The following is a 13,106-nucleotide window of genomic DNA, read 5'->3' as shown; positions in this document are numbered from 1 at the left end:
ACTGTCAGAGCAAACCGTGGGGCAGACAAACATCTCTCAGTCTGAGACTGCTGGATTTGGGAATGGTCGTTCAATTACAAGAATTTTGGCAAAAGGAGGTGTTGGAGATGTGTGTTCTGCTGTATCCAGGGTCTGTGAGGGGGAGCAGCATCTTTTGGTCATTTTGGCACCCATGTCCCTATAAAGTGATCTCTGGCAGCAGATAGTTTTATGTTTAGGGCTTCTGTAGCCCCAAACTTGTCCTCAGGAGGTTCAGTACAGTTGTCACACCCACCACCACCTCTGCCTCTGATATATTCTCTGGACAGCATTAGTTGAGCTGGTAGGTAATTAATTTTCTTGTTTCTTATTAATATAGACCCCCATGGCTGGGATAATGAATGTTATCCCTTCACTCATACTGTAAAAGGCCAAGTTCAATAACTGTCAGAGCTGAGTCACCTTCTCCCACTCTGGTTTGCTCCAGAGGAAATCCAAGTGCTGCTGATAAAAGTTCCTGCTGAGAGCAGTGTCAATATCTATTAATGATTAAATAGATCTTGGTGTTGATTTGAAAAGAAAACTCTGTTGCTGCAAGCACAGTAATGAGAGTAGATGGGAATGAACTTGAGAAGGATATTGGGTTTATAAAGGAAAAATCAGGACCAGAATCCCAGAATGTGCTGAGTTGGGAAGGACCCACAAGGATCATCCAGTCCAACCCTCAGCTCTGCACAGGCCCATCCCCAAGAGTCCCACCCTGTGCCCCAGAGGATCATCCAAACCCTCCTGGAGCTCTGGCAGCCTTGGGGCTGTGCCCACTGCCCTGGGGAACCTGGGCAGTGCCAACCACCCTCTGGGGGAAAAGCCTTCTTCTAATATCCAACCTAAACCTCCCCTGAGACAACTTCAAGCTGTTCCCTCAGGTCCTGAAGGTTCCACCTGGCTGTCTGTGATAAAAAAGATTTTCAAAAGCAGTTCCTGCTTTCCTCATTGTGTCCATTTTGAAATCAAAGGCTGTTTTACCACCACCTTCGCTGAACTCTCCAATCCTTTGGAAAATGATAAGAAAACAGAAGCAGCTTGCTGTGCTGCTGACACTTCTTTGTTCTTTCTCAGATGTTCCTGATCCACCAGAAGACCTTCAGCTCTCTGAAAACCAGAACCGAAGCGTTCGACTGTCCTGGAGAGCTGGGTCCAGCCACAACAGCCCTGTCAATGGTAGGAAGGGATTTTTAGCATCCTCTTGTGCTGTTCCTCATTCTGGCACAGCGTGGCTGTTCAAAGAAACAAACCCTGCTCACAGCCCTCCTTAATCCATTTGGCTACGACAGTCAATTTGTTTAGGTTGTTGCAAGACATTTCTAAGCTCTTCATACAAGTTCTGCCTTTTTTCTTCTCTTTTTTTGTTGCTTTTCCTGCCCAGAGTCCATCATAGAGTTTGAAGAGAACCGCTGGGAACCGGGGAGGTGGCAGGAGCTCACCAGAATCCCAGGGGATGACACCACAGCCCTGCTGTCCCTGGCCCCGTACGTGAATTACCAGTTCCGCGTCGTGTCCGTGAACGCCGTGGGAAGGAGCCAGCCCAGCAAACCATCCCTGCGCTACTCAACCCCCCCAGCTGGTAAAAACTCCTCTCTAATTTCCTGAATGTTACCATTTTTCGTGGTTTTTTTTCGTGTTTTCTGTGCCCTCCTGTACTTCAGAGGGGTGAAGAAATCAAGGTCACTCGTGCTGCTCTCGGTGGCGGCTCAAAGGATTATTAAAAGTAGGTTATGTGGTGGGAAACACCCCCAGCTGGTCCAGTGGCCTGAAATAACCCTCAGCATGTTTGGGGGGGCAGGTGACCACTTTCATTAACTTTATTAATGAAAGTAGCACGTTTTCAGGGAAATTAAATCAACTGGGGAACGTCTCATGACAAGCCATTGTCATACATCTTCTGCTATTTTATAAATGAGTGTTAATTAGATGGGAGCCATGCTGGGATGAATTCTTCAGTGACTGGTAAAAACAGAGTAGCCCAGCAGTTGCACATTAAGTGTCCAGGCACAGTTTCAAGCATTTGGTGTGTAGTTAGAACAAATCTAAATGTTAATGACCCAACTTGCTGTGCTACATAAAATTCCAGAGGGTGCCAGAGGGAAGAGTCCAGGCTGCTGTGTTTTTCCTACCTCTAGCACCTCACTCTGCTGATTTTCCACCTTTAAAGCCCTTAGCAGCTCTTCATGGACAAGCTGCTGGAGAAGAGCTGTGTTTACAGGGAGCCTTTCAGCAGCACTGAGCTTGTCAAAACTCTCCATTCACAGAGCATTTCACTGTGGCAGAAAATGTTGTCTCCCTGCACTTCATTTTAGAGGCCAACTGTTCAGCACAGCATTTGCATTCCTTGGCATTTCTTTTTTTTTTTTTTTATTCCCCTTTACTTTAATTTCAGGTCCTTCTTCATCTTTTCAGCTGTGTGTGTCCCACGAATGATGCACCTTCTGTTTGCTGTCCCCACAGGGAGAGAAATCTCGTCCTCACAATCCCCCTACATCTGGTGCTTTCCAATCCAAAAGTCACAGTTCCATGTTAGCTGGTGGCTCCAACCAACAGGGACACTTAGAAATCAAAACTGCATATACAATGTGTTTTGGTCACGTCAGCTCTGCTGATCCAACTAATTAATCTCACAAGTGTTTTTTTGTTTAGATGTCTTTCCCTAAGAGAGACATAAGAAATGCTTTTCGATGCTTGTTTTGCATTTAAATACTAATTGCAAATAAACCCCAGGATATGCAAACTAACCTTGTCACCTGTGTGGTTCCAGCTCCAGACAAGAACCCAGAAAACATCCGAGTTGAGGCTTCTGAACCCAATGAAATGGTGATGAAATGGGAGGTAAGGAAAATGTGTCTGTAAATGCTACAGTATTGGAAACAGGTTCCATCTTCAATCATCAGTTTCTAAAGCAGCATGGAATTTATCCTGCTACCTTGTTTCTTGTTGGAATATAATTACATTTTAAAAAAAATAGTGGGTCCCTTTATTCCCTTTAATGGACTTTGTCTCCCCTTCTCCTACCCCTGTTTTCTAGGAAATAGTAGCAAATTCTATAGGTGGAATCCTTTACTCTTCTGAAACCAAAGGTAAATCTGTCACTGGCTTAAATGTGTTCTGGATTTTCTCCCCCAGCATCACTTTTGTTTCAAAAGACAGTTTTTTATGTCTAACTTCACCAGATATCAAAAAAATATAGAAGTCCTATAAAGCACCGTGAGAATCCCACAAAATTTACTCGTCTGTGCTTCTGGTACACCAGAAAGTGCTTCAAATGACTGTGGTCTTACCCTGCTCTGCAGGAGGAGCAACCAGGCCCAGGGAGGGGATGGGTGACTTGTGGCTTCTGCCCTTCCAACCTGGAGGTTAAAAAATGCCACAGATCCCTTGTCCAAGAGAATGAGCTTGAATTTTTACACCAAGAGCTACAGGATTGTGGGTGAAGCCCCAAAGCATATGATGTGCATCAAAGGAACTGTGTGAAAGTCTTGAGGATGGTTTCCAGTCTTCAAATTTCCTGGGTTTCAAGCTTACAGGTTCTGTGCCAACAGTTGGGAGGGTTACATATGCCTTCATTTAACACAAATTTCCACAAGTTTGGAAGGAAGCATATCTTTGTTGTGGCTAGAATTACACACAATTTTCATGAGATTTATTTTTCAATCTGCTGCTCCCAGTGGGGAACAATAAATGTCTCCCCAGTGTGAACTTCTGGTTTATGCTGTAATTGCATCCAAAAGGAGATGGTCCTCTCTCCATTGGCTTGGATTTGAGTGGGATTTTTGCTGTGTGACACAGCCCAGGGTCAGGGAGGACAATCCCACCTCTCAGAAAAGGCTGGACTTGATGACCTTGGAGGTTTTTTCCAGCCTTAAGGATTCAGGGTGGTAATACCCAGTATTTTTACTGGGAAATGCTGGTATGACTTCATTGAACAGAAGCAAGTTCTGCTCCTCTCTGGGAAGCCTTTAATCACTGCTCAGACTGGGCAAAAGTGGAAGTGAAAGCTGAGACTGAAGGCAGAGAATGGGCTGGAAAGACTTTGTTAAATCTTGTTGAATCATTAAAATGCTGTAAACAGGATATTCATTTATTTATGGCGTTTCCTGTGTGCTTTTCTGAGGAACTGCTGGGCACTGAACATGCTATTTCTGACAGACAAAAACTGCAAAATGATGTTAATCTGCCTATTTTTGGATTAAGAGACCAGCTGAGCTTTAGTGACTAGATTTTCAGCCATGGATTTACAGCATTAAGGGAGATCAAAATATGAGTCAAGCAGTGCTTCAATTTAGCTCTAAACAAGAAGTAATATTTTAGTAGGAATTTTTTACTTCTTCAGCTTCTCTTGCAAATCCCATTCCCTGGGATCTTTGCCATGGAGGTGAATCTCACAGTGGTGCCTGTTAGAAAGCTGCCCAATCTGCCAGCTCATTGGCCACAGTCATCCCAAAGGTCCCTCAGAGCAGAGAAGTGGGAATTTTTGCAGATTCTCCAGGTTGGGTGGATGAGGAGCATCAATGGGGCATCACTTTCTGCTGCTAACTGATGCCATTTCAACTTGGATACTGATTATTACATATTTATATATACCAGCTATTGTATATTTAATATTTACAACATATAATTTAAATATCATTAAAAATAGTCTATATGATGGGAAACACCCATAGCTGTTTTAATGAACTGAAATAAACCTCAGCATGTTTGGTGGGGCAGGTGACTGTTTAACTTTATTAATTAAAGTAGGACATTTTCAGAGAAATAAACCCAACTAAGAATGTCTCATGACAAACCATTGCTATACATCCCCTAATATTTTATAAATGAATGTTAATTAGATGGGAACCATGCTGGGATGAATTCTTCAGCTGATGGGTAAAAACAGAGTAGCCCAACAGTTGCACATTAAATATCCAGGCACAGTTTCAAGCATTTGGTGTGCAGTCAGAACAAATCTAAATGTTAATGACCCAACTTGCTATGCTACATAAAATTCTAAGATAAAATGCAAATTTTATCTCTGTTAAAAGGCACACACAGCCGTGTGCCAAAACGTGCCGTTTAGTTGTGCATGTGGTTTTACCTCACATGAGAAAACCTGTGGCTAAAGAAAACCTGATGTATGTAGGATGCAGAAATATGTCTACTAACAATTAATCTGGTTTTAGTCCAACTGTTTCTCTGCCTTTCACCCAAGTTAGTGTCATGATTTCTCTTGGAGTGGTGACATCGTTCTTCCAGTCGTCTCAAAATTAACGTGACAGCGAAAAGTTCAGGCTTTATTTTTTCTCCTTTTTCTCTTCCAGTGTGTAACACACTACACAAAATTATTCCCCCCCCTCCCCTCAGCTGCTGTTTCATGATTGCTGCAACAAAGGCAGACAAGATCTCTTTTAACTTCTCCCACAGCCATTGAAACCTGTGGAGAGGAACGGGCCAGGGCTGGAGTACAAAGTGAGCTGGAGGCAGCAGGGGGTCAGGACGGACTGGAACGAGGAGACGGTGAAGAAACACTCCCTGACTGTGAGAAACACTCCCACCTTCGTGCCTTATGAGATCAAAGTCCAGGCAGTCAATAATTTAGGAGCCGGCCCCGAACCAAACGTTACCATCGGATATTCGGGAGAGGACTGTGAGTAGGGGAGACTTTCATGTCAAAACACGCTGCATGGGGGATTCCTGGCATGCAAAACCATCAGATATGGAGGGAAGGATTAGGCAGCTCCCAGCCAAAACTGCTGAAATGCCAGTGCCCAGCATAAGAGGCTTCAGCAGACAGGGATACCACTGATGCTGGATGCCAGTTTGCTGGAGTGTGAGGGGTTTTTGGAGAGGTCACTTGTGCTTTCATTAATCTCAGCTGCTGCCTTAACCTGGGTACTTGTTTGAAGGCCACAGTCCATAAGAAGCCTATGAAGTGTAGCAGTCATGCTGTATTTGGGGGGAAAAAAAGTCTTTGGGTTCTCTGAGGCCCAACTCACCAGTTTAATGCTGTCAGAAGTTAAATACTCTGCTAATTGGGTACAAACTCTCAGGCACTGGGGGTTGTAAGTGAACTTACAGGTGATGCTGGGTGTTACCTTGTCCATTGAGTCCTTGAAGGATGTGTCATATTCTCCAGCCTGGGCTTCTGTCCAGTGGTTTTCCTCGACTCCCAGGTGGCACAGCCCCTCTGTGTTTCACCAGCACGAGGTTTCAGTGCTGGAAATGGACTCGGTGCTGTTCAGACAGGAGAATTCCCACTGCACACCCACAGCTGGGAAGAAGGTTTGCTTGTGCATCGTCTCTCCCCTTAGAGTGTATTTGGATAGTGAGAACAGGGGGAAAGAAACTCCACAGCGTGGTTATTTTCTTTGTCTGTCTGTGATGAGTCTTATATCCATCTCTGGAAAATATTCCTTTCAATTCAGTTGTCAATGGATCAAGGCCTCTTTTTTTTTTTTTCAGGCACTGTAATAGCTCTCTGTGTTGTTCAGTGATTAAAATCCAACTGTTTAATGAGCTTAGTTGTAAAATGAAATTGATTATAAAAAAAACTTCATGATTGCCTTCTTGAGCGCTGTGTTAATCATTTTTTTATTCTTCTCACTGCTGTAAGCATTGCTTGAAACAGGAAATCATAAATACTGGTGTAGAAATTCATATGTCCCAGTGCACCTGTATTCCAACCCTCAGCAGAAAACCCTGATATGGAAAAAATCATGTTTATTGGCCCATTTCACCCACTGGCTGCAGGTGGAATGGCTGTTTTCTTGCCTGCAGTAAGACTGCACGAACTGCCATGGTTTGAGCTGGAAAACCAAGCCCTGGAGCTGTAAACACTGGGAATCTGGGCTCTGGGAAGGGTCTTTAATTCCTGGTACTTTTGTTTTTACAGTCCCAGATGCTGCTCCTTCGGGCGTGTCGGTGGATGTTGTGAACAGCACACTGGTCAAAGTCTTCTGGTTTGGAATACCAAGGGACAGAGTTCGTGGACATTTAAGAGGCTATAAGGTTAAAAATTTCTCTTTAAATATTTCTATATAGTTGAATAAACTACTAAAGGAATCCCAGATCAAGGATGATTTGGAATCTCTCATTTTTGGGAAGGTGAGATAAATTATTATCATTAACATGATTTGGTTTAGAAATCCCAATCTCCATGCAGGTCAGTTGGTGGAAAACAAAAAGCTTGCTGGATGGGAAGAGGCACCACCCAGAGAAACACTTCCTAACGTTTGTAGGAGACAGGAACTATGGGATGATTCCTGGCCTGGATCCCTTCAGTGAATTCCGCTTAACTGTCCTCGCTTACAACTCCCGAGGGGATGGCCCCGAGAGCTCCCCCATGGTGTTTGAAACTCCAGAAGGAGGTAAGACAAAATGGGGATGTGGGATGGAGGGACAGAAATTGAAATTGTCCTTGCGACAAGGTGAGTTGATTTTCTTATCTAAAGTGATTGCAAAATCTCCAATATTCGATAAAACCCTTCACTAGAAAGGGGAGTTGTAGGTGTGGAGCTAAACTATATCCTCATTTGACAAGCATGTGGAGGACAGACCTGTTCAGTCCTCTCTGAAGGATAATCCCTGTATCTTCCAGTCCCTGAACAGCCACGTTTTCTGAGGATCCTGAACTTTGACAAGGACTCTGTCACTCTGTCATGGGGACTTCCCAGGAAAGCCAACGGCCACCTCACTGGCTACATTTTGCAATACCAGATAAGTACGTGCTCGGTTTCCTTGGAGTTTAGAATTGCAGCATGACCAGTTGAATTAAAACCACAGATGTGATGTGCACACAGGCTGCTAGAGGGCAGGCTGAAGTCAGCTTCCAGAGCTAAAAGTTTTCCAGGCACTTTTCCCATGTAAGCACACTTTATTGCCATGCCCTATCCCACACTGATGGGCTAATTCAATTATTTCGTGTTTGCAAATTATACTTTATGTAGCAGTTAATAAGACATGTAAATTGTAGGTGCATTTTACTGAAGTGAAACTCATTCAATGCAAAATAAATTGTAATGAGAGCACTTGTAAAGCCGCATTTATACAGATCTGCACGTGGTGTCAGTGAGCTTCTCCCCCCGTAAGGTGCCTCAGCAGAGACACAGACAAACCACCTGAGTCATACTACTGAGTAATCACTGAGAAATAACCTAATTCCAGGGGTATTTCTTTCTATCTTGCCTTTGAAAGAGAGCAGAGAAACAGAGCAGACAACCTCAGGCAAGACCCAGTATTGGTCCCATAACACCAGCTGTGTGGTGTGGGGATGATTCTGGGTATTTTATATGCTGTTTGAGGATTAGACTGTGCCCTATTTACAAAACAGTAAAACCCCCTGTACTTTTTATTAATCTCTGTTGGTGGCAGAACTGCCCAATTGCCTTTGCAAGGGGCTTGAGGTTGGATCTTCCCTTTGGTTTTGATCACTGTGGGCAGAGTGTGGATCTGTTTAATTATAGAAGCACAGAATGGGTCAGGTTGGAAGGGACCACAGTGGGTTATCTGGTCCAACTTCCCTGCTCAGACAGGGTTATCCCAGAGCACATGGCACAGGATTGTGTCCATGGCTCTGGGATATCTCCAGTGAGGGAAACTCCACACCCTCTCTGGTCTCTGTTTCAGAGCTCAGTCACCCAGAGAATAAAATTCTTCCTCATGTCCAGGTGGAACATCCTGGACATCATTTTCTGCCTGTTGCCTCTTGCCCAGTTGCTTGGTACCACTGAGCAGAGCCTGGTCCATCCTCCTGACCCCTCCCTGCAGATATTTCTGTGTATTTAGAAGATCTTCTCTCAGTCTTCTCCCAGCCCCTCCTCCAGCTGCCTGCTGTGCCGAGGCAGAGCAGAGCACAGCAGCACAACCATCCTCTAACTTGCTTGTAAAAGTTTGCAGCTGTTTGGAAGCAAAGCAAGAAGCAATTCATATATATTTAATGATCCAGGAGACAGTAATTTTTTCCCTCCCACTCAGGATGTGCATATCTGGATTCAGAGAGCTTTTTAAGAACAGTAATAGCTCAGTGAGTAGTTGAGAGATTGACAGGGAGGATATAAATCCCATTTAAGCCCCTGGCAGGAAGGTGAGATGCTTATTCAGGATTTATCCTTCTCACTCACTGCAGTGCCTCCCTCACAGGAGTGTTCATGGCATGTTTCATGCTGGAAACAGGCACAGAAATGGTTGAGGGAGGGGGTTGTCTCACTCTGCTCTGCACTGGGGTGGCCTCACCCTCAATATTGTGGCAGTTTGGAGTCCCACAATACAAAAAAGACATTAAGCCATTAGAGAGTGTCCAAAGGAGGGCAATGAAGATGGGTAAGGGCCTTGATTTGAAGCTGTGTGAGGACACTGAGGGCACTTGGTGTGTTCAGCTGGAGCAGAGGAGACTGAGGGGAGACCTCACTGCAGTTCCAATTCCTGGGCAGGGGCAGAGGAGGGGCAGGGACTGAGCTCTGCTCTGGGGGGATCAGGGACAGCACCCAGGGAATGGCTGGAGCTGTGCCAGGGCAGGGTCAGGTTGGATCTCAGGGAAAGGTTCTTCCCCCAGAGGCTGATTGGGCACTGACCAGGCTCCCCAGGGCAGTGGGCACAGCCCCAAGGCTGCCAGAGCTGCAGGAGGGTTTGGCTGATCCTCTGGGGCACAGGGGGTGACTCTTGGGGATGGTCCTGTGCAGAGCTGAGGGTTGGATTTGATGCTCCTTGTGGGTCCCTCCCAACTCAGCGTATCCTGTGATACAGCACAAGTGCTGTGAGGAGAGGCTGAGGGAGCTGGGGTTGTTGAGCCTGGGGAAGAGGAGGCTCAGGGGAGACCTCCTCACTCTCTACAACTCCCTGACAGGAGGGAGAGCCAGGTGGGGGTCAGATTCTTCTCCCAGGCAACCAGCAGTAAGACAAGAGGGCTCGGTCTTAAGCTGTGCCAGGGGAGGTTTAGGTTGGACACTGGGAAGAAATTCTTTACAGAGGGAGTGATCAGACACTGGAATGGGCTGCCAGGGAGGTGGGGGAGTCACTCCTGGAGGTGTTTAAGGACAGACTGGATGTGGCATCAGTGCCATGGGCTGGGTGACAGGGTGGGGCTGGGTCACGGGTTGGACTCGCTGATCTCAGAGGTCCTTTCCAACCTGGTTCATTCTGCGATTCCAAGGATCTGACCCAGCTCCTCTTCCCTTCCAGTCAACGAGACGCACGAGGTGGGGCCCGTGAGCGACGTCAGCGTCACCAACCGCTCCACGCTCAGCTGGAGGCTCTCGGGGCTCAGCCCCAGCACCAGGTACAAGTTCTACGTGAAGGCCTGCACTGCCAAGGGCTGCGGGAAGCCCGTCACGGAGGAAGGACTCACCGTGGCTCAAGGGAGTAAGTTCACGGGCAATATGTTTTTATGGGGAGAAGCTCTAAAGAGTAATGGGAAAATCTATTGAGAATATTCCAGGCTTGACGTTTCCTTTGTAATTAGAGGAAATAAATTTGTTTTTCTTTCCATGAGAACAATCAATGAACTTCTTAATGCGGCCGTGCAGCTCTTGAGAAAAGCAGAGCTCATCTGTTTCATTTTGCTGTGCAGCCCTGTTTCTGTTCCCACCAATCAAGTCTTTAAGCCTTTCTAGAATGAGTGAATTGCATTTAGTCACCAACTGAAAATTGAAGATGCAGATAATCTGTTCTCTGTAATAGTATAAAACCAAATTCTGCCCTCGCATGAAGACGGGCCACTTCCAGCAGCATTAGGGTCGGCTGCTTGACATGGAAAATCCAGATGAACACAGAGCTGACTGCAGTGTATTTGATCCATTATTTATGATTATTTTATCAGGGACTGGGAGTGAACATTTGTGTGCCACTTATACCCTGTCCTGAAACACTGATGTTCAGTGATTTAAAGGAAAATGGCAAGCACTGTGTGAGAGCTCATCTTTCACATTCAAGCTGAAATGAAATAAAATGTACTGTGCTCAGCAAGTCTGAGAACTCCTCAACACTGAGGAGCAGGTCCCTGCTATTAATCAGAAACCATTGCTGGGCACTTACCATGGGGAAGGAGAAAGAGAATGTGATAAGCAAAAGAGTCCTGCCTTCATCATTTTCAGCAAAGATCACAGTCTGGAGCAATGTTGATATAAAATAGAAAAATGGTCCTCGTTATACAACACCCTTGTTGGACTTCTAGGTTGCAGAATTCTTTTCAGTCAGAGAAACTTTAAACTCATCACATCTCAGTTCAGGATCCAGCTGTGATCTGCAGTTTGTTTTCTCTAGAAGTAAAACTTATCAGCTGTCTTGGAGCCTACAGTCTCACTGTAGTATACTAGTAGAAACTATTATTCTACCCATTAATCTATTAATAATAGTATTTATTAATCACCATGATTTAAAATTTATTCTTCATTAAGGAAATAAAAAGACCTTTTTTTCCCAGCTAAAAATACACCATTTTCCCCTCATTAGTTACCTTTTCTGGCCTTCATTGGGCAGCCAGAAAAATGTGTTTTGGCCACTGGAGATTCTATAACTTCTTGGAATAACCTTGTCAGGGTTTATGAGATGCATCCCAGTCTGTGGGATGAGAATGTTGCCATTTCTTTATTCTCATTCTCTTCTTTCCTCGGACTGTTTTCCAGCAGTGGCAACAACTGGTTCTTGTTGCTCTTGGAATAGAGTAGGATAATTAATAAAGGCTGCAAGGGTCCAGTTCTGTGATTTATGTGCTCCTGGCTGGTTCTCAAGCCACCCTAAATTAGGGCACTGCATCTGTCACTGAGATGCCATTAGAGTTCTGTGTCATTATTTGCTGGCTAAATTGTTCAGATATTTTTCAACTAAACATGATAGGCTGGGAAAAAAAAATCACTCTTTTCAGTGACCTTCTTGGGGTTTTAAGCTGTGGTGTGGGAAGGGAGGCAATTGCTCAAAATTAAAACAATCTCTCTTTTTGAAGAAAGGGAGTGATTTCAGAAGTCAAAGTTTATCATTCAAAATGACCCCCATAAATGACAGATATAAAATGTGGTGCCCTCTGAAATGAAACTCTGTGATGGAGGACTTTGGGGTTTGATTGAGGGATTCTATATCCCTATGTTCCAGTTTAATAATAAAACCATAAAGCTCTCCTTGTTCATTTTAAGGCTTTGAATAACTTCCCCTGCTGTAATACAACCTTTGCCAGGGGTATTTCAGAATTTCATGATACATTCTGCCAAGAAAGTGCAGATGTTGAGGTGGAAGCTCTGCTTTCATTCACATTTTATCATGGATGTACTTCATCTGCTATTGACTTCATTTATTTGGAGTTACCTCTGTTGTTGTAGTCTGGAATCAGAAATAAAAACCCATCTCTTTTTTTTTAAATATGTACATATAAGAGTATGACTGTAGCACCACTGAAAACAAGGCTGTGCAGAGAAAATTGCTTTGCTCTACATTATAATTTTTCCAGCCTGTATTTTATGTGGAAACCATTTCCAAGTGATGAGTTTGCAGTGGTAGGAATGGCTGAATTTGGTAAAAAAAGTTCACATCAATTAAATAAATATAATTCTCTGTATAGATTAATGGGTAGAAGCAGAGAATCATTTAGGTAGGAAATGTACTTCAGGATCATCCCATGCTCACATCTCTGTTTCTTCATAAAAGGCCTTTTTCCTATGACAGATTTTAAACATGGCCACAGTAACTCAGCTATGAAACCCTGATAGGCAACCTAATATCTTTATCATCTCTTGATAAAATACTGTGGACAATCATGAAGGTTCTGGGCAAAAGGATACTTGCATTGTACGGCAAAATAAAAAATAGTTTAATTTTTGTGGCCTCATCTTAGTTTCATTCCACAGAAGAAAGTTTGGTGTTTTAAGAAAATGAGTCTTCTCTCTAATTTTACATTTACAAACATTATTTCTCAAATGACCTACAAACTAATTAATTTACCCTTGAAAATGTCCATTTCCCAAGGAACATCAGCCCTCAGAAACCTAACACAAAATAATGTGTTTGCATAAGCAAAGAAAAATAATTTAATATATCAAAGCTGCTTTTCATCTTGTTACCAGTGTTTCTCGAGGATTACTGAACATGTACTCCATGTTGAGAATTATCACTGT

The 13,106-nt window shown here is 44.1% G+C and overlaps 1 protein-coding gene across 8 annotated transcripts in view; it reads left to right on the top strand.

Annotated features, from left to right (window-relative positions):
• CHL1 (cell adhesion molecule L1 like) overlaps positions 1-13,106 on the top strand; it is a 134,709-nt gene that overhangs the window by 109,617 nt on the left and 11,986 nt on the right. For all 8 annotated transcript variants that reach the window (XR_007904690.1, XM_051788627.1, XM_051788628.1 and 5 more), the window contains 8 exons: positions 1,099-1,200; positions 1,406-1,603; positions 2,792-2,862; positions 5,434-5,656; positions 6,902-7,017; positions 7,172-7,376; positions 7,607-7,729; positions 10,186-10,365. Coding sequence is in view for 7 of the 8 variants with exons in the window: in XM_051788627.1 (XP_051644587.1) it covers positions 1,099-1,200; positions 1,406-1,603; positions 2,792-2,862; positions 5,434-5,656; positions 6,902-7,017; positions 7,172-7,376; positions 7,607-7,729; positions 10,186-10,365 (1,218 nt within the window). In the remaining variant the exon portion in view is untranslated. The remainder of the gene's footprint in view (positions 1-1,098; positions 1,201-1,405; positions 1,604-2,791; positions 2,863-5,433; positions 5,657-6,901; positions 7,018-7,171; positions 7,377-7,606; positions 7,730-10,185; positions 10,366-13,106) is intronic.

Source organism: Manacus candei, unplaced genomic scaffold (assembly GCF_025592945.1).
Source record: "Manacus candei isolate 608988 ecotype Guabito, Panama unplaced genomic scaffold, ASM2559294v1 h1tg000025l, whole genome shotgun sequence".
In the NCBI taxonomy this organism is placed as follows: Eukaryota; Metazoa; Chordata; class Aves; order Passeriformes; family Pipridae; genus Manacus; species Manacus candei.
Note: the sequence above shows the minus strand (reverse complement) of the source record. Positions and strands in the feature narration are given on the sequence as shown.